The sequence below is a fragment of the Polyodon spathula genome, chromosome 7 (genome assembly GCF_017654505.1).
Source record: "Polyodon spathula isolate WHYD16114869_AA chromosome 7, ASM1765450v1, whole genome shotgun sequence".
NCBI lineage: Eukaryota > Metazoa > Chordata > Actinopteri > Acipenseriformes > Polyodontidae > Polyodon > Polyodon spathula.
Window position 1 is genome coordinate 31,586,913 of NC_054540.1, and position 27,129 is coordinate 31,614,041.

General features: G+C 40.8%; 1 protein-coding gene across 2 annotated transcripts in view; it reads left to right on the forward strand.

Annotated features, from left to right (window-relative positions):
* The window catches only part of LOC121318525 (peroxisome proliferator-activated receptor alpha-like), a 56,972-nt gene extending 31,330 nt beyond the window's left edge, over positions 1-25,642 (forward strand). For both annotated transcript variants that reach the window (XM_041255282.1, XM_041255284.1), the window contains exons 4-7: positions 7,038-7,176; positions 14,369-14,568; positions 20,817-21,264; positions 24,105-25,642. In XM_041255282.1, the coding sequence (XP_041111216.1) occupies positions 7,038-7,176; positions 14,369-14,568; positions 20,817-21,264; positions 24,105-24,349 (1,032 nt within the window). In that variant the 3' untranslated portion in view covers positions 24,350-25,642. The remainder of the gene's footprint in view (positions 1-7,037; positions 7,177-14,368; positions 14,569-20,816; positions 21,265-24,104) is intronic.
* Positions 25,643-27,129: the final 1,487 nt, after the last annotated feature.

Below are 27,129 nucleotides of genomic sequence, written 5' to 3' on the forward strand. Positions count from 1 at the left end.
CATTCCAGGTAATCTATAAAGGATTGCAATAAAAAAAAAACACAGACACAGGGCTCTATCACAAAACTATTTAAATTTCGCACATGTGGGGTTTTAGACATTTTTCTTATTACTTTAGCGTTTTGTGTGTGTCTAGAAAACAGCTTGGCCAATTGTGCTGAAAGATGGTAAGAAAATTCTTAAGAACGTGTGGTAAGGTCAGAACCTCTGGCAAGGTTGTTACTCCCAGGAAGAAGACTCGAGACAGAAGCTGCATCTTTAAGCGCTAATGTGCGTGTTTATTTATAACAAATAACACAAAACAGTCAAATAGACACAAGGGCCAAAACATTTGAGCAAAACAATACATACACTTCTCAGTACCCTGTGGTTTCAGGCTTAGCAGCCACTTACAAGGAAACACGGCTTCACCAACTCCCCTTAACACCAACGATAATTCTTACATTAACACCAAAGCGCCACAAAACATGCCTTCACTTCTAGCACCAACATTAACTTTAATATTAACACCCGTGATCACCCTTTTTATACACCTGTGGAGCCTCATTAACCATTAATCATTTATTCAGTTTCCGGCTCCAGCCACATTCCCACGTGTGTTCTGACGGAGGAATTTAACCCTCTCCCTGCCAACCCAATATTCCCCACACACCCACCGGCTGGGCTTTCACTCTGCCACAACATGTAATTAAACTGGGTCACAACATTCTTTACCACTAGTAACCTGGGAATGTATGAGTAATCTACCCATCTGTACAGAAGTGTTGATACTTTTAATGTACATAATTATGCAAACTTAAATAAAAGAAAATATTTCTTACCAATACTGTGGCACGTCTACAATGTTGGCACTGTAGGCTTTTGCTCTTTTGAAAGGTCAGAACATCTTTGATAAAAGTAAGAAAAAAAAGGTCCAGCAGATAAACAGTGTGCCAACTGAGGAACACATTCTTTAATCACACTGCAGTCAGGCTGGTCTGGAATGGGTAATGCAAAAGACCTCATGTTGCAAATGAACTCCATGACTCTCTGGCATGTGGCCTTACTTCAACCTTGCTTACCACATAAATCAGCTTGTAGTGTTGATGTTCCCAAACCACCAATAAAACATACAAAAACAATGAGTTGGCCTTAGCTGCTTTCTTGGGCTAATCTGTTTTGTAATCACAGAAACATAAAGTATATAAATATGTGGTGGTGTCCCATAAGGTTTTTTTTTTTTAAACATATTAGCCCATGTTGAAAATACCAGCTCTGTATGTGAAATAGTTACTGGCAGCCCTCCAGATAAGGTTTTGGGTCATTGAGTAATTTACTCTCCAATTTAGACACTATGGGGTAGATGCACTAAAGTGTTGCACCTGTCGCAATCGAAGTCTACAGTGGAATGCACTAATCATGAGCAAGGCTGTTAACGACTTTTTAGGGAATGCTTTATAGCAGCAGCTTTTCTTTGTGGTTCAACCTTCAGGGTTCTCGAATATTATAATGAGATGTACTAAAGCACCCGGCAATTTGCACTAATCATGAGCAAGGCTGTTAACGACTTTTTAGGGAATGCTTTATAGCAGCAGCTTTTCTTTGTGGTTCAACCTTCAGGGTTCTCGAATATTATAATGAGATGTACTAAAGCACCCGGCAATTGCAACACAAATAATTGCGTGAATTTGTTTAATGTTGGGGCGCGTTTCATTAACATATTTTCTCCTGGTACGTACGACAAAATTTATACTTTGCGAATTGTCGCAATGAAATTGCTAATTGCAGTATGTTTGTGCTGCAACTGGCCCATCTTAGTACATGTACCCCTATGTGATTTAAAATATAACATTACCAGGCATGAGTACTTTCAGTAAATACTGTACATACTTTAATGCTAACTTATGTGGTATGCATTAACTACAGCCTTGCATTTTTGCTGAAATTTTACTTTGAACTGCTGTGCAATAAATACTTGGTCTTACAATAAAAACAAAACAACAATTATTCTTATTTGCTTTATTGACCACAAACAATATGGCTGTGAAGCAAATAAACACCAGCACTGCAGATGGAATATACTTAACAAAAGGTCTGCATGCACATACTATATATTTATAAAGAAACGATAATATTGTATTCATGATTGATCGCCTTGCTATAGCAATATCAAGCATTTCTCCAAAAACAGAATATTGTATGTATTATATAGATTTACCTTCCAAAAATTTAGACAGACGGATAGTCTGCCTGGGACCAGAGCACTCCACGTCTGCCTTGGCAGACAGATCGTTTTGTGCATTGTGTGCTAATTTTCAGCCGCGCACTCTTCGCCAGAGGGCGAGGAAAGCAGTTGGGAGCCACTCCCCCTCCTCTGGGTCGTCTTACACCTTGTCTGTTCCACCGTCGTCTACAGTGACCGCCTGTCAAACTGCGGCAATCCAGGAGCCCCTCTCAGCTTACAGCTGGTCAGAGATCCCCAGACCATAGACATGCTCCAGAATGCTCTCGTAGCTCGTCTGTCCGACCTCGAGGCCCCTCCCCTCGCAGGGAACGCCCTCGCCGGTCACGGTCTCGCTCTGTGTCACCCCGCCATAGGGGACGCTCTCGTTCCCCTCGTCGGAACAGGCGTTATAGGGACAAGTCAGGCGTGGCGGAGCTCACATCAAAGTTTATGGATGTGGTGATGGGTCAGCTATCGCTGCTCATGTCACTGACAAAAATGGTGCCACAGGCCACTGACGCACAGGTCGGGCCGACTGCCAATCAACCGGCTCTGCCCGCCCCAGTTGCCCAACAACCCCAAGGGGTTTGGGACGTAGATGTCATCTCAAGGGATGCCTCAGAAGGGAAGCCTCTCCTTGAGGAGGACAGTGTGGAAGCTGAACAAACCTCTCACAACTCAGAGCAAGACACTGAGTTGGAGGTACTGGACACCAGTGATCCCTTGTGGTCACTGGTGGAGCGAGCAACTCACCACCTAGGGATTGAGTGGCCAGCCGTAGAATTACCTCGGCGGTCACTGTTTGAGTCGCCTTCTGTGCAGTCTCCACAGCCCAGGATGCTCCCAGTTTTCCCTGATTTTATTAAGGAGGTACAGTCCACCTGGGGGGCTCCAGCTTCTTCACCGGCAACTTCACGGAAAAGACTTCCGCGTTTGCCATGCAGGGAGCAAGTGAGGCGGGACTGGCGTCCTTCCCACCAGTTGATGTCGCCTTCGCGGCTCTAGTTAAAACACAGACGCTCTCGGGCCTAACTAAAGACCCTGCATGTCCTAACAGACATTGCAGGACCACGGAGGTTCATTTAAAGAAGGGCTATTCAGCGGCTACATAGGCAGGTTGTCTAACGTGGCCAGCCTCCTTTCAGTTTACCAGGCATCGCTGGTGAAAGATCTCCTGGAGCACCTTTCGGCATCTCTGAGGGCGGAATTGGCACTGGTCGCTCAGTTCCTTGTAAAGATAGTCCAGCTAAATGCACGGGCCCAGGGCAGGAGTATCACATCCCTGGTAGTTGCCAGAAGGCAGCGCTGGCTCTCGCAGGTGAGAGTTCATGAGCCTGACAAGGCCCCACTATTAGATGCTCCCATCACACCGGGGCACACATTTGGCCCAGCGGTGGAGTTAATGCTAGCGCTCTGCTAAAGCCTGGGAGGCATCTCAGCAGATGGCGAAGATGTGGCCGCATAAGCCCTTCCAGCCTAAGCGCCAACAGGAGCACCAGTGGCGTAGAACACCACCGCAGCACCTACCGCGGCCACAGGGTGCTAAGACACCTCCTTCAGCTGCAGCAGCGCACGGTCAGCCTCCATTTGCAGGACCGCAGCACGGAGGGTGGCGAACTAAGGGAGGTGTCAGGTGTCCCACAGCTCCAGTTCTGGCAACAATGCACCGACTAAATCTGGGTGCGCAAAACTATATCCACAGGGTACACCCTTCAGTTCCGGTTAAAGCCTCCCCCCTTCAGGGGGGTGGTCGTAACTGCAGTGAAGGACTCTGAGTGTGGAAATACAGGCATTGCTCAGGAAGCGTGCCATTCAACAAGTAGACCCTGCTCTGTTCGACCAGGGGTTCTATTCCAAATACTTCCTGGTGCCCAAGAAGGACGGCAGACTCCGCCCTATTTTAGATCTGCGAGTACTGAACACATACCTGTGGATGTTATCGTTCAGGATGCTTACACACAGGCACATCATCCAGTCTGTCCAACACGGCGACTGGTTCACCACCGTGGACCTGACAGATACATACTTTCACGTTTCCATCTGCCTAGGTCACAGGAAGTATCTGCATTTTGCACTTCAGAGCAGGGTGTACAAGTTTTGTGTCCTCCCATTTGGCCTGTCACTAGCTCCTCGAACCTTTTCAAATGTATGGACGCTATTCTAGCTCCCTTGCGGGCTCAAGGCGTCCGACTGCTGAACTATCTGGACGACTGGGAAGGCACTGCGTTGGTGGAAAGTTCCGTCGAACGTCCGCCAGGGCGTCGCTTGGGTCCCATCTTCTGAAGGGAGGTTGTCACGACCGAAGCTTCCAACCAAGGTTGGGGAGCAGTCTGGAACGGCTCAGGGACCCGTAGAGTGTGGTCAGGACCCTGGAGGTCAGCCCACATCAATGCTCTGGAACTCAGAGCAGTGGACCTCGCCCTTCGGCACTTCTTGCCAGTGCTTCTAGACAAGCACATGTTGGTGTGGTCAGACAACACCACGGTTGTGGCGTATATCAACCGCCAGGGCGGCCTACAGTCCTCCCACCTTCACCAAATGGTAGCACGGCTTTTGCTATGGGCACAGCCGCGTTTGACCTCTCTGCGCGGTTCACCTACCAGGCAGAGTCAATTATGCAGCGGATCTCCTATCCAGAGGAGGTCCTCTTGCAGAGGAATGGCGTCTCCACCCTCAGGTGATAGAGTGTATCTGGGAATGGTTCGGCATAGCGCAAGTAGATCTCTTCGCTTCGCGAGAGACCACGCACTGCCCACTATGGTTCTCGGCGAGGGACCCCGACAGCCCCCTAGGAGTCGATGCACTGGCTCACGAATGGCCACCAGGGCTCCTATATGCATTTCCACAGATTCCGATGCTCCCTGTCTTCTTAGAGAAGATCAGGGTAGAGCAAGCGACAGTGATCCTGGTCTCTCCTCAGTTGCATCGGAGGATATGGTTTCCGAGCTTGGTGCAGTTGCTCCATGGTCAACCGCGGGAGCTTCCCCTGCGAGCAGACCTATTGTCCAAGGCCGAAGGAAGGCTTTGGCATCCAAACCCCAAGCTCATGCAGCTATGGGCTTGGCCCCTGAACGGGAGCACCTGTCAGCCTTAGGGCTCTCGAAGGCGGTGATTTCGACCATTCAGAGCGCTAGAGCGCCCTCTACGAGGTCGCAGTACACGTACAAGTGGCTGTTGTTCCAAGATTGGTGTCTGGCGGGGGGGCCATGACCCAATATCTTGCCCTATGGTAGTGATATTACAGTTTCTACAAAAACTGTTAGATGAAGGGAAATCTCTTTCTACTTAGCCGCCATATCAGCTTGCCATGTACGCATTGACGGGTTATCACCAGGTTGCCATTTTTCTGGCATCGCAGTCTCTCAAGGGCGCAAGACGTTTGCGACCTCCAAGAACGACCAGTTTACTGTCATGGAGCCTTGACGTGTTGCTAGAAGCCCTTACCAAGGCACTATTCGAGCCTCTCCACACTGTGGATATGAAGCTCATGTCTATTAAAACCACGTTTCAGCTGTCAGTGATATCAGCCAAATGCGTTAGCGAGTTACATGCACTGTCAGTGCATCTATCATGTACTTGTTTCACAGGAGACGGTTCTAAGGTCTCCATGCGCCCAAATCCAGCCTTTTTACCAAATGTCATACCCCTGTTTCATATGAACCAACCAGTTGAGTTGATGGCATTCCATCCTCCTCCTTTTTCTTCCCCAGAGGAAGAATGGTTACACATGCTCTGCCCCGTGCGGGCATTGAGGTGTTACATTGACCGTACAGTGACTGTGAGACAAACAGAACAATTGTTCATATGCCATGGTTCTAAGACCTTGGGTCAGCCGTTGTCTAAACAACACCTTTCCCATTGGATAGTGGATGCTATTAAATTAGCTTATAAATCTGCTGGCCTTCCACCACCAGGGCAGTTGAAGGCGCATTCCATTAGGGATATGGCGACATCCTGGGCCCTCTTTAGAGGGGTGCTGTTGTCTGACATTTGCGCGGCAGCCAGTTGGGCTACACCGCATACTTTTATGAGGTTTTACTGGTTACACTCTGTGGCACCTCAGGATGCCAATATGGTGTTCGCTAGTCTACCTTAGGACAGGTGTCATTGCGAGCATAGACGCTGAGGTGCAGCTCCGCATATGCCTAGATGTATTGCCTACGCAGTTGCGTTATGACATAAGTCTGTCCTGCCGAGAATCCTCCCTCGCGACGACTTGGGTACACTGTTCCCATACCTTGATGGTTATTTTCGACTTGAAAGGGAATGATAGGTTGCGGATGCAACCCCGGTTCCCTGAAAGAGAAAATAACCATCAAGCCGTGAGGTCGCTCCGGAAGCCTTCACGGCCTGAAGAGCAAAAGAGGAAGAGAGTCCACGCGTGGGTGAAGTAAGCTCCCAGGGGGGCAGGCTTACACAGCAGCTTGCGCAGAGGCCTATCGGCAGCTTTGCCATAAAGCTCAGCCAATCTTACTGCCTGACGGCAATATCCCATACCTTGATGGTTATTTTCTCTTTCAGGGAACCGGGGTTGCATCTGCAACCTATCGTTACTGGTCTCAGAAAATAACACTATTCAGTTGTTTGAGAGCTATATAAATGTTACAAACTTTAGCTGTTACTAAACTGATACTGTAGCTACATAAAAAAAAAAAAAAAAAAAATGCTGTATAATTTGAAATGTTGAGATTTGTGAGAAGTGCTCTTGAAAGGTGTGGGACAGTGACACTGGCTACAGTCAGGCTACCTGAACACCTGCTGCCTGCCTCTTAAATATCCTGAACGGGTGTAAACCCCTTTTCAGCATTTTTTTTTTCTGTTTATTTTTCCTCAGGGGTTCTTCAGGAGGACAATACGCCTGAAGCTGGAGTACGATCACTGTGATCATAGCTGTAAAATTCAGAAAAAGAACCGCAACAAGTGCCAGTACTGCCGATTCCAGAAGTGCCTGTCAGTGGGGATGTCACATAACGGTAAGAAAATCAAGCATTCAGTATTTTGATAAGGAGCTTGTATGAAACGCATTCTGTTCTCGAAGGACCGCATTTACTAAACCTTTCAAAAAGAAACTGAAGCACAGCTTGCCACGTGATACAGCTGTGGTGCTTATGTAACCCTTAGTTGTTTACCTGACCATTTAACATTAAGTCATGCCAAACATTTTGGCAAAAATGTGAGATAATTATCTAATTGTCTCATTCGCAGTGATAGGCTTTCTGTGGTTCGGGTATTGGTTATGAGTGCAAATGTAAGATGTGGCTTAAATGTTGATGCATTAGCTTTAATGTACAACATCAGGGCAAGTGGAGATAGGAACGGTGTTCTGTAGGTGGGTTTCTTCTAATCAGCTGAAATAGCATAAAATGTCAAGCACTTATCTTTCACATAAGTTCATTGCCATTTGTGTGTTCATTGCCTGATAGCACGATTATGCAGTAACTGTTAATATTGATGATGTCAAGATTAAGAGTTATCTTTTCTTTCTTGTTTTGAAACACATTTTTCCAAAACTCTAGAAAACATAAAAATACAGTCCGTATCTAGTTTGTCTAAAGTTTGTGTGTGTCCAACTCCCCTTACTGCATGTAACTGTAAAGCCACTTTGAGACCTGTACATGTCTCCTGCTTATGTCGATAGTGCTGTATATCAGATTATCAGCAGCAGCACAATGCTACATTTAATAAGCAGCAGTGTACCATTATACTGTTCGCATTTACGCTAAAATAGAATTCCTTGGTATAGGTTTTGTAGTTTTTCCATAATGTTGCCTTCTGCATACTCTACTTCATTAGAAATCGCACATTAGGCCACGTTACATGAGTTTTTCACTCTCGAGGCGTCTGTTTCTCATGAAGTAAACATGGACATGGTGCCTTTTTGTGTTTACATTTAAAGCCTCTCATTCCACTTTTTAACGCCTACTTTTCCCCGAACGCTATGCAAATGAAGGAGAGTGGGAGGGGGAACAGATTTAAATTAGCCATGCTGACGGCCCACTTAGATTCTCGTGCTGTTGTTAATCGTGAAAGTCCCCAAACTACTGTTTACAAGAGCAGAAAAAAGCTTTATGAGAAAGAATCCACGGGTCATGGTGTGTGTGATGTAAATGGCTATTAAAGATCTGATTTGCTGATGGACAGTGCCTGCTTTTTTAATCCTTTGTTTTAGTGTTGCCACCCACACTGCTTTTCACACATCATCTGTCGGGGGGAGGGGGGGATCTTTATTCATAACAAACTGGGCCAAATTCGAGTGGTCGTTGAACAGGCATTTGAGCTATTGCAAGAGAGGGGGCAGATACTACTGAAGCATCTGAAGTGAACCACAAGCAATTGTTCCCCAAATTATTACAACCTGCTGTATCCTGCACAGTCTGCGCCAGGACTGTAAGGAGGTGTTCAAGCAAGCAGAGAAACAGCTACCTCAGCCTCCAGCAAGAATTGCACAACAGCCATATGAAGAGGGTCTAGCTATTACAGATGCACGGCTATCTTTATTTTTGTAAACCGATGGTGTACTTTTATTTTGTATCACATTTTTGTTTCATTAGCTTATTTTGTATCTCTTTATATCAAATATAGCTCATGAGCGCTGTACTTGTACAACTGCTTCTGCTTAATAAAGAATTGGAATGTTGAGGTGTTGTTGATTCAGACATAAGACATAAGTTGCAAAAATTCCACACCACATTTTATTTTGAGAGTGTGCATTGTATCAAGCTGCCTCTTCATATCCTCTTCCCTTATGATATTAACACCCAAGTCTCTTCATCACTCCAAATGACGTAAATGGAGGATGGACACAGGTTTTGCTCAGGCATAAGTAACTAGGAGAAATTGCATTGGTGTATAGTTTTATACACATTTAAACATAGTACTTAGTAGTACTTTACAATAACGAAGTTGTTTGGAAAACTATTTCCAAGTGTATTCTGTACTGTACAGTAGCTGTAACCACCTGAATTCACAAGCCCACGATGTAGTTTATCAAATATTTAGTAGTAGTTTTAAATAGAAACTTTGTAAATACAACCTTTATGATACTTTACAAACACATTTAGATCTCTGTGTGATTAGCATTATGCAAGGAAATACTCAACAAAACATTAATTTCCATGTGGCTATCTTTGGACCATGGTAACTTACACACGTATTCCCATGTGACTTTTATAGCAGCTTTAGGAAAGGACTTGAACAAGCTAATTAACATTGTCACGAAAAACTTGTGTTTACGTGTGTAAGTGGGTGTTGATTTCACAAGCATTTCCTGGAAGCTCACAAGAAATGGAGACTGTCACGGTAAAATACTGAGACTGTTTTTTGGGACATTTTCACAAGCTTTCCCTGCCGAGTTTTACGTGCATTGTCCATTCACGTGAAACAAACTAACATGTAAACTGGTCTATTGATGTCGGTTCAGTTTGTTTTACAAGCTAAAATGACCAAGGAAGTACAAGAGAGTGTAGTACCAGATATCGTGCTTTAAAATGGAAATATGTGTTTGCTAAAGCATGTGTTTCCTTCAAAGCTGCTCCAATGCTGGATTCAAAACTATCTGCATCACCTAGTGTCATGAAAAACATTTATTCAGTATGTTAGTTGTTTTTTTTTTGTTTGTTTGTTTTTTCTCTTTACAGCATTCCAGCACACAGAGAGTAATTTTCTGTGAAGTCAGAGTTATCTTGTGATCTGCTGTAGACACCAGTTGTCTTTAGATGTGTAAAACATTAAACAAGAACTGGAATTTCTTGAGCATGTGTCTAGGTCACCTGATCTGTGGTATTAATAAAGCAGTGATGTGTACCTTGAGTTCACAGCAAGCATGGCTCCACATTTGAGTCAGGCGACTGGGTGCAAACTCGAAGGTCATTTTACAAACAGCAGGTGAACCCGGGCACCCCTCCTGCACTCACTCACCCAGCACATTTTGCATACCATGCCAGCAACTGCCTGCATGCCTGTTATTATTGTTACTATTTTCCATAAAACGGGGGCATGTACTAAATGGTAGGTCATCCATTGAGGAGATTTTCCACTAACACAACAGGAACTATTGGCATCAACCCCACCTGTGGTGTGCCAGGTTTAGAAAAATAGGGAAGCCTGAAACACAAATATTGACAGCAAAACATTCTGGTGATTTAAAATATTGTGCTACCTTTCATAAGCGTGCCGCAAAACCCTGTTTATTACAACTCTCAAGGAGAGCAAACCAATTTTTTTTTATTTATTTATTTTTTTTACCTGTTTTGATTTTTCACTAAGAATCCTGTGAAAATAGCTTCTAATTGTCATTCTGCCACCTGTGCTGTATCACTGTTGATGTTACAACCTTTTGTGGCTGTAATTTTACAAAGTTGTGACCACCGAATTGCCAGAACACCGTAACTTGGAGACCATTTGATGAAGTGCAGGGTCATATAATTGCTATATTGCTGGCATATGCCTTAAAGTATTCTGTCTTATAGCCCAGAAACTTGAGTTATTGTCTCACTATTTCATACACAGCAGTATGCTTTGATTTTATCAATTAGTTTCCATTACTGGTGCTGTCCAGTAAACCGTAACTATTTTACTGCTACAATGTTTTAACATACTACATTCTACAGTAGCCTAGGCTGTTTTACATGTATTTAATTCAGTGTATATAGTCTGTAGGCGGAATACTAAATATGAAATACTGTATTAATCTTTTTTATACTTCAAACTGAACATGCAAACATACAGCACTGTATATTTTCCACATTTATGATCCCCCTTCCATCAACCCCACAGCAATGGTATCATTATATTTATCTTTTAAGTTTACCAGTAGTGAGTCCTATCTTGAACTGGTTGCAGTGGTACAAGAAATATGGTACCACTTCTATGCTCTGTGTGGGGTTTCTGTACCCTGTGCATCCCGACTAAAAAGGAAACCCACACCTCTTCAAACACCTGCATTCTGTTTTGTATTTTGTGTATCAGTATTTCATAGGATGCTGTCTCAGCTGAGGTATCGTACCATTCCTCATAAGGGATTGGGGTTTGATCTTTCCAGTGATGCAGAATAACTCTTTTAGCTGTTGCATTTGCCAGTCCAATTAAATATTTTACCCTCCACCCTTATGTACCATATGTCCAACACTCTGTGCACATCTCCAACGTGTTGGCGAGTCCCTCAGCCCCACTCTACACATTTTTGATAGAGTCCAGTACAATCTATGTAGTATTTTAAACTATATTAATTTAAAATGTGCTTCTTTCATGGGTCTTTTCCTATTAGCAAGGAGATTATCCCAGTCCTCCTGACTCAGTGTAATACCCAGGTCTTGCTCCCACGCTGTTTTCACTCCAGTCAGGTTGGGAGTTGTATTCTCTATGAAAAGGAATATAATGTATACCGTTTTTTTTTTTTTTTTTCAACTTTCCCAGTTCATACTTTTATCTCCTATCTGCCTTTTAGGATTTTTCCATATAGGAGAGTCTTGATGCATTCCAGTGCTCTGTGTCTGTGCCCAGACTGAAACAGTAAGAGCAGCATTTCAGTGAGTTCACGATTCCGTGGCTGATTTTATAGGCAGATTTTGTTATTGACCACACAGAGGCCCTTTTACTTATGCTTAGTTGTGTTGGATGTACAGTAATGGATTCCACAAAACAAAAGAATGCATTTAACCATTTATTTACAATTTTACTGATGGCAGCCTGAGTGTTTTTCACGTTTTCCAACAGTGAAAACACTCTGATAGTTGTTTTTTTTTTTTCTTTTTTTCTTCCCATAACCGTATGAAGATAAATTTTGTGGCATTTATTTTGATATTTGATACAGAGATATTGCTTGTAAGCCTTAAAACATAGCACTTATAAAGGAAAATTGTCTAAGTAATGCAGCTGAGACGAAATCAGTTTTAAAACCATTGCATACTCGCACATATATTCTGCAGTTCAAAATCAGTTATTATTTGTTTATTTAACAGACGCCTTTATCCAAGGCAAATTACAGAGACTAGGATGTGTGATCTGTGCATCAGCTGCAGAGTCACTTACAGCAACATCTCACCCGAAAGACGGAGCACAAGGAGGTCAAGTGACTTGCTCAAGTTGAGTGAGCTTGGATTTGAACCTGGAACCTCCTGGTTACAAGTCCTTTTCTTTAACTGCCTAATTTGTTTATTAGAGAAAGAAATATATGTTGAAAGGCTGAGTTTAGCATAATAATGTGTGCTACAAAATAAGTAATTTTTGTTATTTTCAGATAAAGGGTTGTTCACTAATAACGTTTAAAAAATATAGCGCAAATCTTTCACACAGAACACATTGCACCAGAAACCCTTTAACCACATATATTTAGCACAGAATCCCAGTTGTTTGTCTAAATATATATATATATATATATATATATATATATATATATATATATATATATATATATATATATATATAGATATATAGATATAGATATATATATATATAGATATATAATTTTTTTTCTTTTTTTTGCGGGTGTAATAATTGATCTGTTCACCCACTGTGACCAAAACCACAGACCCTTGATTTATAGTGGAGATGGGATAAAGTCCTTTAAAGTCTAAGTGAAAACCAAAGTCTCCAAAACAAAGTGCAAAAAGAATTGTAAGAATGTTACCCCTTTACCAGAGTCTTTGTTACAATGGATTAGCCTTGACGTAAGTTTATGGTTGTATACCAAAGTAAACAAACACATTGACGCAGCTAAGTATAGTATAGCTAAGGCAACTGTGGTGAACTACTAGGGAGGTACAGTGTGGTTAAGCAGTGTAAATGCATATTACAATCATGACTGTACTGCTGTAATGGCTCTGCTATCGTGTTTTCTTCAGGGTAATATTGTACACATTGGTATTGTAATGGCAAGGGTGACACTATTATTTTTTGCCTGTTTGGTTTCTCAAAGCTTCCTGCACATTTTAAACAACAATTCGATCTCAAGAGCACTTCTTGTATCACCTCGTTTGACAGGATTGTCTTTATAGCATGCTGTTGTGTTCAAACTGACCGGGTGCGTGGCAGAAATAAATCTTTGATAATAGTTTTACTGATATACACATCCAATATATAGATTAATATACAGTGTATATAATATAATAAAATACATTAAAAAAACAAAACAATACAGAGTTGCTCTTAAATTTTCAGTTTGTGTGTGTGTGTGTGTGTGTGTGTGTGTGTGTGTGTGTGTATATATATATGTTTTTTTTAAGAAGGATGTGGTCCAATAACAGAGCCTCCCAATTAAATAACTCGCCCTGTTTTTAAAAGGTTGAAAATCGAACTTTTATTGATGATCCTGGATTTATTGAGTTTATGGCATAATAATATTTCCTCAGTTCTTTCAGAATAATATCACAATATTTTACACAACTCATTTAATATTATCATGATATTTTACACTCATTTACCTGTTTTTCCTTATTTCACGAAGACCTCTAAATGAAAATACTATAGGTGTGTGTTGTAAAATGCTTTTTCTGCAACAGAAAACTTTGATAAACAGAGGAGACCCCTTCATGAAAGTACCATTTGTAACCTCCTCCTGCGTCAAGTAGCAGCAGAAGCATGGCTGATTTAGATCAGAGAGATAAAGGGGCCAGCAGATTGGTCTAAACTGTGGGAGAATGTGGTGTGTAAATTGGAACATGCATGCATGACAAGGTTTGGCTGTATTCAGTCTGTCGAGAATGAGTTCCATGTATGCACCACAATTAACTGAGGTGACTTTCCTGAACTATATTGTACATAAAGTGTGTATAACCTACAGTCACTTTTAAAGGAAATATACAGCTGCACATATTGTGACATTTGTATGATGTTTGCAATTACTCAGTGCTCAGTTTCTCTGTTGTGGTATTTTTTCCATACCTGTTTTACTTCCAAGATTTTAAGAAATCATGTTGCGTAACCTTTAAACTCTGTTAATTACACCTACTGTATGGTATAGTATATAAACTGGTTACATTTACTTTTCTTAACTTATATTACAGTTGGCTTGTCAGAAAATTACCATTTCCATTGAATGGGGAATTCAATACATATATGTAGTGCTCTATAAAAAAAGGAAATAAACTCTTCTGGGGTTCATAAAAAGGCTCTGTGTATGTCTTTATTATTACCCGTCCCCTAAAAATTCTCTCTTGATTTCTCCAGCAATTCGTTTTGGCCGGATGCCCCAGTCTGAAAAGATGAAGCTGAAAGCAGAGATCCTGACATGTGAGAGGGAGGTCGAGAATTCACATCTGGCCGACCAGAAAACCCTCGCCAAGCAAATTTACGAAGCATACCTGAAAAATTTCAACATGAACAAAACAAAGGCACGAGCTATCCTGATCGGCAAGGCCAGCACCCCAGTAAGTGCCATTGACAAGTCTTGAAGACAGTTGTGGAAACAGGAAGGGGTTATTTAACCTTTTCAGTGCCCACCTTGTCATTTCATTAATGTATGAATGAGAATTTAGAATGCCTTATATTGCTAAAAATAAAGGCCATAAGGGTGCATGATCCACAATTAATAATCTCTGAGCTACAAGATCACTGTCTTTTTTCTGAGTTCATATTTTGATCTACATGATTATGTAGAGATGCTGTGGGTTACAGTAATGAAGATCTAGAAAAAGTATGCTTTAAAAAAAAAGTTGAACCCTTTTTATGGTTAAAATACTTTTTCAGTAAAAAGAAGAGGATTTGTTTGTTTGTTTTTTTTAAACAGAATGTGCAATGCATATGAAAGTTATGAAAAACACTTATATTTATTGATGTCCGTTTTAGAAATCTGGATGTCACTTGGTTGTAAAATAACAGGTCAATCTCCAGACCTGAACCCCATTGAAAACCTCTGGAATGTGATCACGAGGAAGATGGATGGTCACAAGCCATCAAACAAAGCTGAGCTGCTTGAATTTTTGTGCCAGGAGTGGCATAAAGTCACCCAACATCAATGTGAAAGACTGGTGGAGAGCATGCCAAGACGCATGAAAGCTGCGATTGAAAATTAGGGTTATTCCACCAAATATTGATTTCTGAACTCTTCCTAAGTTAAAACATTAGTATTGTGTTGTTTAAAAATTAATATGAACCTATTTTCTTTGCATTATTCGAAGTCTGACAACACTGCATCTTTTTTGTTATTTTGACCAGTTGTCATTTTCTGCAAATAAATGCTCTAAATGACAATATTTTTATTTGGAATTTGGGAGAAATGTTGTCAGTAATATATATATATATATATATATATATATATATATGTGTGTGTGTGTGTGTGTCTTTAAATACACCGTTAATTATGTCGACAATTATGTTTTGTATTTTCGCCCGTCACCAATTTGGTTATGCACAATTGTAGCTTTTTACTGAACTGGAGAATCTCAGGACAGATCGTACCAATTTTAGTATTATATTGCGGTTTATTGTGAAGGCTGGTATTTCTGTGAGACAAGTACCCCAGAAATGTTATACCAGTTATAACCATGGCCGTAACTCAGGACACCGAGGTCGTGTCCTCTGTTTTTTTTTTTGCATCGTCAATGCTGATGCTCATATAAAAATTCTGGTAAGGTACAAAAGACTTACTTTTCTTTGTTGGTTTGCTGTGTAACACAGGTTTGAAGGTTGAGTAATAAATACCAAGCAGTCATATAAATATTGCCAGCTATAGCTAAACCGAAGTTTGACCTGTGTAGCATGTCCACTCTGGTTATGACTGTTTCTAACATAACACTGACACGGTCGATTCACACGGGAGTACAAAGACACAGGACGCCTGAGTTTGAAATTTTGCAGAAGGTCCTGTAAAAAAATAAAATAAATAAAAAATCAGAGGACCACTGAAAATGATCTGGGATAAAAAGAAATGGACAGTTCGCACGTGACTAAATTTTACTGATGTTGGTGAAAATTCCAAAACCACCTGTGAAAGAAAAAAGGAAAATAAAACACTGTAACAAAACTACAAAAAAAGGTGCTGCTATGAGATTATGTGACGTTCTCCTATTCCCTCAATACTTGCCCAGATCCCCCCTGAGCTAAAATAAATATTGTCCCAGGGACTGTTCCTTACCAGTATGGGTATGTGATAACTAATAGTATTGGTGGTGTCTTAAGCCATCTCTGCTACCTTTTCTGGTTCTTCACTGCCACCTGCTGCTGTATCATGAACTGGCAGTTTCATTTATTTATTTATTTTTTCTCGGTCCGTAGACCTTCGCTCACTCTGTTATTTCATTTCTCGAGCCAGTGCTTCCTCTGGATTGTATCTTGCTATATGCAACCCAAGGAATTAGAGAGAGCATCACATCATTCTTATGGGATTGCCCCCCCCCCCCCCCCCCCCCCCCCCCCAAGACCCACCCCTCAACCAATCAAAGAGGTCCAAGCGACACACCCTCGCTCAACCTCTTTGTGTAAGTGCCATGATTGGCAGGCGGATCAGAGGGAAACATATGCTTATCTGTACAGACAACACAACAGTGGTTGCTTACATCAACCGCCAGAGCGACCTCAGGTCGCCCAGTCTCCATCACATGTCCAGCAAGCTTTTGTTCTGGGCACAACTTATTATTACTATGGGCAGTACATCTGCCCGGGGTGTCAAGCTGATCTCAAGGAGAGTTCCCAGAGCCTCAGAGTGGAGGCTGCACCCGAAAGTGGTAAGCTTCATTTGGGAGAGGTTCGGGAGAGCAGAGATAGATGTCTTTGCCTCCTAGGAATAAACCCACTGCCCCCTCTGGTTCTCCATAATAGGAGGCTGTGACCCATGGTCCATAGATGTCTTGGCACACCAGTGACAGAGGCAACTGTTATATGCCTTTCCATTGCTTACCCTCCTCCCATTGTGTCAGGAGAAAATCATGCAGGACCAGGCCAAGGTGCTCTTAATAGCCCCTTATTGGCCAAGGAGACTCTGGTTTGCAACCCTGTTGCAGCTCCTGAGTGGTCAGCCATGGAGACTGCCCAAGTGCCGTGACCTGCTGAGTCAGGCTCAGGGAACCTTATGCCATCTCGACCCATCGAGCCTACAGCTCTGAGTCTGGCCCCTGAACGTCTGCATTTGAGCCGCCAGGGGCTTTGTGATGGGGTCATTGGGCAAGTTTACACGAGTGGTTTGTCTCGCGTGAATTAGCAATGCACGTGAATGTTGGCAGGGAAAGCTTGTGAAAATGCCTTAAAAAACCATCGCACTATTTTAACGGTAGTGTCTCATTACCTGTGAGAATCAAAGAAATGCTCATGAAATCAATGCCCACTTACACATGGAAAATCTTAATAAGCTCACTCAAGTGACTAGCCTAAAGTTACAAGGGAATATGTAATAATGTAAAGTACTACTAAATACTATGTTTAAATGTGTATAACTATACTCACATGCAATTTCTGAGCAAATTTATGTCTGAGCAAAACCCACGTCCATCCTCCATTTACATCCGTTGGAGTAATGAAGAGGCTCAGGTGTTACTATCCATAAGGGAAGAGGATATGGTGAGACAGCTTGATACAATGCACAACACGAACATTGTTTAAACCACTCTCAAAATAAAGCATGGTGTGGAATGTTCACGATTTATTTCTTGGGAATCAACAATACTACTCAATATTCCAATTCTTTATTTAGCAGAAGCAGTAAAACAAGCACAGCACACGTGAGGATGTTGTATTTGGTATAAAGAGACACAAAATAAGTAAAAATGTGATACAAAATAAAAGTTCACAGTCGGGTTACAAAAATGAAGACAGTGCATCTCTAATAGCAGGACCGTCTTCATGACGCTGTTGTGCAAATTTTTGCTAGCGGCTAAGGTAGCTGTTCCTCCGCTTCACTCACCGTCAGCAGCCACGGATTCCTGAACACCTCCTTACGGCCCTGGCACAGACTGTGCAGGATACAAAAGCTGGGCTGCACTGGAGATGAGGCGGCTTCAAATACCTGGGTGTCCACCTGGCCAGTGAGCAGAGGAACTGAGATGGCTATTTTACAAGAGGAGGAAGAATAGGATAAAAAGTCACGAGAGCCGGCATGCTGTGTGTGTTTTTAATTTGTTGGTTCAATTGGAATATTAGGGATGGGATGAATACAGTGGTTCCGAATAATTTTCCTTTAAGGTCTCACTGAACCGACACATTTCAATTGGAAGCTGGTTAAATGTTTAAATCACACAAGCAGTTTGTGTTTTGTGTGTGTTATCTCCAAAGTGCTTTCAATCCAAACAAATTGTTGCCTTTTAATCTGTAAACAGGTGTGTTTCTGTGGCCGAGTCAGATCCACATTATAAACACGTAAGCATAACAATAGTGTGTAACGTCTTTTTCACCAAAACTGAGGAAATATGTGTTTATTTGAAATTGTGACTTTCTAGATGAGATCACTGATCAATGAACCTGCTGAAGATGTCCCCATCTGTGGGATCAGTCAGTGCTATGGAACAAATACTGCTTGGAAACAAAGGGAACGTGAGTTTATCTTCAAACTAGGAACTTTGGACCTCTTGGTATCAAGATTACGTGACAATCAAGGCATCATCCACAGGATTTTTTACTGCATTGTATTTACTTTTTTTTTCTACAGAGCTGAAAAAGGGCTTTTGTCCAAAACAGTCTGAAATAAATTATTGTTTAATCATTTAAACATTTTGTGGCCATGCAAAATAAAAACAATATTTTTGTACACTCCAGTTATAACCCCTTTCAAAACTATGCATGCCACAAGTTTCACTCTGTGGGACTGGCAAGATACCAAAATGAGAAAAAAACATTAAGAAATATTTTTTGCATTTTTTGTTATGATCAGTTATTAACCCCTATTCTTCTGTACATTGAAGAGTGTATGCCTGTAGAAAGTCTAGACCCCTTTGAACATTTTTCACATTTTGTTGTGTCAGTGCCTCAGCGTTTCATGCATTTAAATCCACACTTTTAAGGGGAAAAAAGTTTTTATTGAGCAAAAAATGATATATTAAAAATATAAAACTGAAAGATCATAATTGGATAAGTCCCCACCACCATGAGTTAATACTTGGTGGAAGCATCTTTGGCACCAATTGCAGCTGCGAGTCTGTTGGGATAGGTCTCTACCAACTTTGCACACCTAGATTTGGCAATATTTGACCATTCTTCTTTACAAAACTGGTCAAGCTCCGTCAAGTTCCTTGGGGATAATATTTTTTTCACTTGGAAGTTGTATGGTAGGATGTGTAGATAAATGATATACAAATATATATTATTTTGTATTTATTTTTTAGTAAATAAAAAATAATATATATTTGCTTTAAGGGAGATTTATAGTTTTACACTGTTAATATGTGGTTAATTATATGCTGACATGCTACATTAATTGTAGTAAATATTTCTCAGTTATGCATTATGTAGCCCACTATAATAAATGCATGGCCTGCCAAAGGTTTTTTGTGTTTTTTGTGGCCCTCTCCTATCTCAAATCTTGATGTATTTACAGGCAGTGGATTACAAAAAGAAAGGGTTTAATGTTTCACCTGTAGCTTTCATTTCTAGTTGGTGCTGAGGAGACTAGTTGAGATAGCTGTAGTATTTATATCAGAGTTTTCGATATTCTCTATCATTGTGCTTGACTGGACAATTGGAAGTATTGCATTGTTTGTGTAGGTGGGATTTCTTTTAAAGTAGGGTAAATTAGACTGGGCGGGACTGAAATTTGTCTTTTGAGTGTAGGGAAATGTTTAGTATGTTAATTATATGCTCATAATAGTTCATGTTAATTACTTGTATAACTTGATACAATGTTAATTCAGTAGTATTTGACTTGCCTTGCCTGAGTGATCAACTCAGGGATTGATCAGCTTAGGCTGGAGAGTGCAAGGGAGTGAGAACAAAGATGGCAACTATACCTGCTGTTCATCCTTGTATAGATCTGCTTGAATGATCCAGTAAAGAGTTTTAAGAACCCAACAACCTCTGTAAAATCATGAGTAACATCACTTAAAGAATAAGTAGCAGAGTTCCGAAAAATATTGTGTTATAAGTTCCCACGTGTTGCTACCATTGTTTTAAATAACATATATATGTCCTCCTAAATCCCTGCAGGAAGAAAAAAAAAGCATAAGTACTCTGGCTTTTCTGTTCTGTACCACATCATGGATCGTTATTGCTGTGTTACCTGTTTGACAATGTGGGCAATAATCCTTACACTGTCAGTACACTAGAGCAGACATTTGTAAAAAATGGTCAGGATGTTAACAATAAAAAGATAAAATAAAAGGTATTTTATTTAAAGAGTTGTAGCAACACGCAGGAACGTGTATCGCTATAGTTTTTGGAACTTCGCTACATCCTCTTTTATATTCTACATCAGTATGAATAATAAATAATATTTTGTTGCATTTCTTGCAGATAATGCAGTATGCCATTCCTTTTTAAAAGATTCATGGATGTTCAGTGGTGATTTAGCGCCTCTGATCTCAGTTCATGTATTTACAGGTAGTAAGTCATGATCTATTGCATGATACACTGATGACATCTTTGGAATTTCAACTCACTTATGGAGATTTAAAACAATTCTTTCAGTCAGTAGCACATCTCCACCCAGCTCTACTTATGTATGTATTTATTTATTTGTTTGTTTGTTTGTTTTCAGCCCTTTGTTATTCATGACATGGAAACCTTGCGTCTTGCAGAGAAGACCTTGGTAGCCAAAATGGTGGCCAATGGGATCCAGAACAAGGAAGCAGAGGTTAGAATTTTCCACTGCTGCCAGTGCACCTCTGTAGAGACTGTGACAGAACTGACCGAGTTTGCCAAGTCAGTCCCGGGCTTTGTGAACCTCGACCTGAATGACCAGGTCACCCTGTTGAAATACGGAGTTTATGAGGCTATGTTTGCCATGCTGGCTTCCAGTATGAACAAAGACGGATTGCTGGTGGCTTACGGGAATGGCTTCATCACGCGCGAGTTTCTGAAAAGCTTGAGAAGACCATTTAGCGAGATGATGGAGCCCAAGTTTGAGTTTGCAATGAAGTTTAATGCACTGGAGCTGGATGACAGTGACCTGGCCCTCTTTGTAGCTGCTATTATTTGCTGCGGAGGTAAGGAAACAGATTGATTTATTTATAAATGCATTTATAAATAAATGGTTATAAATGTATTTGTTGTTTCTTTTGTGTTACATAAAATGTATTGGGGGGAACATATTTACAATTAAAACATTTTAGGTTGCCTAAATTGAGAAAGAATCTGTAAGAATGTATACCACAATCAGGGTGTAGGAACAGTTCAATGGTTAATATATGGGTTGATTCGTTCTCTCAATAATAATATTTAAATTGACATGTTCTAAATATCGAGGATTTACTATGAACACACATTCATGCGCAGACACAAGGAGTGGTTAATCAGTAGTAGCATTTTATTAAGTACACAAATAATAAACATAAATCAGAAAAGTCAGAAAGTAAATCTCTTAGTTTCTAAGCACAAAACACAATTCCAAAGCTCTCACTACATTCATGCTTGACTAGAAGGCAGTTGAAATATGACACTGCCTTTCTCCACACAAACAGCTGCTGCAGCAAGCAAGCAGGCTGTGACATAGCTAGTCCCTTGCTCACACACACACGCCCACATCCAATGCACAAAGTACATCTGAGATAATGCAGACAATCTTAAGAATATATCTCATTAAGCTTATTAATGGTATATAGCTTAAGTATATGGCAAGTTTACTTTTAAAGAAATTCTTCATATAACAATATGAGGTAGATTACTTATAGTTACTTCATCAAGTTTCACTAAAAGTTATTTCACACGCAAAGTGTGCACTAAATAATTAACAGTTCAATTCTATGTGAATGTGTTACAATTAATTTAGTTCCATGAAAGGAAAATGCAACTAGAATTATACTTAACGGTTCCTTGAAGCTTAGACTTTTGGTCCGCTGGTTTGGAAACTCAATCTGTTGAAGTGTCCAGTACAAACTCTCCTGTCAGCAACAAAGTCTTCAATCCCACAGTTGGATCGAAACTTGGCAACAAGGTTTCAATTCTCGATAGAATCAACAAACAGCTACAACAAAGTCGCCAGTCCTCGGTATAGCATCCACAGCAGTGCCCACCTGCTCTGTTCACTTTGTTGAATCTTTAGCTAGCCGGCAGCAGGCCAGAGTTTTTTTGGACACTGTGGGGTTTAGGTGTAGAGCAGACCCAGACTGGTTTGTCTGATAACAGTCGTTGTAAGATTTACGGCAGTCTTCTCGCCGGGAATCAGTCTCGTTGCTTGTGGTCGTTGACTTGCTTGCAGCTTGCTTCCTCGTCTTGGGTCCACCCAGGCAGAGTCCAGGAGCTGCAGCTTTGTAATATGGCTCTGACTGTGGTTTGGTGGAGCCCCATAGCCTTAGAAATGGCTTTGCAGCCCTTTCCAGACTGATAGGCATCAACAACTATTTTCCGGAGGTCATCAAGAATTTCTTTTGATCATGGCATGCTGTGCCTCTAGAACAGGAGTCGGCAAGTGGCGGCCCACGGGCCAATGGCGATGCATTTGAATGTCAAGTGGAAGTACGTAATCAATGCTCATGCAGTAACTGTATGCGAAGTGCTGAGCCAGCAGAACGACAATTCCAAATTTGGCCAAATTAAATAAATTGTTTGTTTTAATTTGTTAGAGAATTTTTTTTTCCCTTGATGGGAGCAAAATGTACAATTTAATAAGTGCATGTAATGTTAACTGCATTTGTTTGTTATGGCTGCTTTTGGTGTGAATCCATGTACCTTCAAAATACTTATTTTACTTATACTTATTCATTGGAGTTTTTTTTTTCTTTGAGAAAGTAAATGAAACCCATTTAAATAGTTATTTATCTTTGCTTTTGCACAGATTAGTGTTAAGCACTGTTTGAATTTTGTGTGGTTTTACATTGTGAATTTTGCATGGTTTAAGTTTGTTGACTGAAAAGACGATAGCAGCAGTATAGCGGTAATGTCTTTGTTCAAAGATTTCCTTTTTAATAAATACAGTATAATTGTATTCCATGCTTTTCCCAGTGTGTTTCTGTAAGTATGTTTGGTACTGTGTAGGTATTACAACCTGACAGTTGAGTTAAAAATTATTCCGTTTTGTTGGTGGCGGCCCACAAGCCATTTTACATTGAGGTTGCCGACCCCTGCTGTAGAACCTGTGTGATGACAACTTCACTCTGATGGTAAGGGCCAAAGTTAATCAGATTTATATTGGGCAGGGCTGGCCCAAATCAGACCTGATTGTTAACCAAAGTATTCAAACAGCTGACCCTTATTATCCCTTTAATTGGGTTGAGTTAACTAGTGGGGGCAATAACTTTTTCACACCTGAAGATTGCATGTTTGATTACCTTGCAAATCAAACAAATGAAAGAAGACCAAACATTGTATTTTTTTCTCTCAGACTCCCTCTATATACTACTACAACCCACAAAAAGATCTGACCAAATTCAATGTGAAAAATGTGCAAAAATGCAGAAAATCATAGAGGGGGCAAATACTTTTTCACGCCACTGTATGTGTGTGTGTGTGTGTATGTGTATATTTTTACTGTATAAAAGGCATTCCCTGTCAAGTGCATGTTTTCATCACTTGGCTGTGATTTGGTTAATTCAGACGGTACCTCATGGTACCTGGAAAAAATCGCTCTGGATTTGATCTGAGCGGCCCCACTCGGCAACACTGCAGTATTATATAGCTCTGGTCTGCGCAGAATGATTCAGAAACATTGCTAGCAATATTGGCAGTGCAATTATGTCTATATCGCGCCAAGTGTGTCCTGGCCTTTAGGAAAAGAATCTAAATGTTTAACACTTGTAAAGTGCTGAATCGTGATGGGCATCCCTTTAATACGTTTTTAAGGGTATGAGAATATCATTGTGATTTCATATTTGATTTTTTGTCTTTGTAGACCGTCCTGGACTGGTGAATGTAGCCCACATTGAGAATATGCAGGAGAGTATTGTACAGGTGTTAAACCTTCACCTCCAAACGAACCACCCTGACGATGCCTACCTTTTCCCCAAGCTACTCCAGAAACTGGCCGACCTGCGACAGCTGGTGACTGAACATGCCCAGCTTGTTCAGGAAATCAAGAAGACAGAAGACATGTCCCTGCATCCACTGCTTCAGGAAATTTACAGGGATATGTACTAACAATTAGCAACCTCTGTTTGATACTAAAATATTCCTCTCTCCAGCAATATTCCTTTTAAGGTGTTTGATAAAATAATATTGATAATAATACAGTGCTCCCCTTTTATAACGCTGTAGTCATTAGCCATAGTTGTGAGAGTGCTATTTGTGTTCCACCTAAAAACAAAAAAAGATAGTGCCAGTGTTGTGGCATTATGTGGCAAATAGGTGCTATGACCATACCGCCTTATAACCTGTTCCGCAGTGTAAAAGGTCTTCATATAAATGGGGAGCATTGTAATAAGTTAAATTAAAGGAGACCAAAGCCATCATCCCAATATTATAACACTGTGCTATTTAATAGTGTAATTCACAAATTGTTTATATTTAGATTACATTGAGTATTTTTAGAGTATTTCTAAAAATTCAACACAAGCATTGGCTGCATTTCCAAACTCATATATAAGGTGGTTATAATATAAGGCAAGTATTTTGTAACAGAGTACTGCATTTTGGTAGTTAGAGTTGTCACATGAGGTCCTAGTCACGTAACTAACTGTTTTTAAGGATTTTATTTGAGTGTTTCCTGTTAGATTAAACAGTACTTTGAAAAAGAAGAACCCACTTCTACTCTTCTGTGAAACAGTTGAAAAATCTTTCATAAATCTGATTAGGGCCCCATGACCTAGTCCACAGAGGTGCACTGAACGACTGAATCGGGGTAATGTTCAGCAGTTCACATGGCAATACCAAATTACAGTGATCTGTAACTGTTTATGTAGAAATTGATAATTGTCAAAAACTGGTAATGCTGTATACAAAGCCTGGATTAAATGAAAATGATGGTGCCCCAAAGCCTTTACAAGGTTGGGCAGTGGCACTTTTAACTTTGATCTAATTCAGGCCGTAGTCATAGTGTACAGATTCTTCCCTAAAATGAGTTCCTAAAACTCACATATATATACCAGTCCGTCCCGTCCCGTCCCGTCCCGTCCCCCCCCCCACACACACACACACACATGCACAAACAAGTTGTTTTAACAATGTATGGAAACACAGAAGCAGAACGGGCTATCCAAGGGTGTCTGCATATATTCCAGCTCTTACTGACACACTTGTTTCCTATAAAAAATGTTTTAAAAAACTACTACTGATAATTCAGCTTTTATTTGTTTGTTTTAAAAGCTTTTAAATGTTAGGTAGTACTAATACATTTTATTCTTGGTTGGTTGTACATACCAATGTACTATTACTGTATTGGATCATATTTTTATACAGAAGCAAAAAAAAAAAAAAAAAAAAAAAGTTTTAAAAGTAATGAAGCTCTGTAAATAGTCCTAATTTGAGATTCTCATGGTTTGTTTGGGGACATTCTTTTCTTGCGTAACTTCCAAGCAAAGTTAGGAAATGCAGACCCAGCTATTATTTGTGGAGTGGTGCGTGTACATGATGTTCTTTAGGGTGTCTTCTAAACAGTTGTATCATATTTAAAGTAGATGTACAGAAACCGGCCTAGATCTGTTTTTTCAGACAGATGCCAGAATCTTTCAGAATTTGTGTTCTTACAGTTTCAAATACAGTGACTCTAACAGAGAAGCAGAACACAGATATAATTATGTGGATAAGTGTGTGAAACCTTTACTGTCTCTTCTTTTTTTAATTTTTTTTTATAAAGGTCTATTACTGCTTTTTGATGAAATATGAAGTTCAAAAACAAAGACGAGACATATTTAGTACTGTAGAAATTTCAATCTGTAAGCAAATATTACTTCTCTGAATATGTATGGTTCTGCTATAGAACTGGAAACCATGAAAAATCCTAACGTGTCATTAGGTGTACCATTTTTTAAGTACCCTGAACAAAACTATAAATGCAACATGTAAAGTGTTGGTCCCATGTTTCATGAGCTGAAATAAAAGATCCCAGAAATTTTCCATATGCACAAAAAGCTTATTTCTCTCAAGTTTTGTGCACAAATTTGTTTACATCCCTGTTAGTGAGCATTTCTCCTTTGCCAAGATAATCCATCCATCTGACAGGTGTGGCATATCAAGAAGCTGATTAAACAGCATGGTCATTACACAGGTGCACCTTGGGCTGGGGACAATAAAAGGCCACTCTAAAATATGCAGTTTTGTTACACAACACAATGCCACAGATGTCTCAAGTTTTGAGGGTGCGTGCAATTGGCATGCTGACTGCAGGAATGTCCACCAGAGCTGTTGCCAGAGAATTGAATGTTCATTTCTCTACCATAAGCCACCTCACAACCGCAGACCACGTGCAACCACGCCAGCCCAGGACCTCCACATCCGGCTTCTTCACCTGCGGGATCGTCTGAGACCAGCCACCCTGACAGCTGATGAAACTGTGGGTTTGCACAACCGAAGAATTTCTGAACAATCCGTCAGAAACTGTCTCAAGGAAGCTCATCTGTGTGCTCGTCATCCTCATCAGGGTCTTGACCTGACTGCAGTTTGGAGTCATAACCGACTTGATTGGGCAAATACTGACCTTCAATGGCCACTGGCATGCTGGAGAAGTGTGCTCTTCACGGATGAATCCCGGTTTCAGCTGTACCGGGCAGATGGCAGATATCGTGTATGGTGTCGTGTGGGCGAGCGGTTTGCTGATGTCAATGTTGTGAACAGAGTGCCTCATGGTGGCGGTGGGGTTATGGTATGGGCAGGCATAAGCTACGGACAACGAACACAATTGCATTTTATCGATGGCAATTTGAATGCACAGAGATACCGTGATGAGATCCTGAGGCCCATTGTCATGCCATTCATCCGCCGCC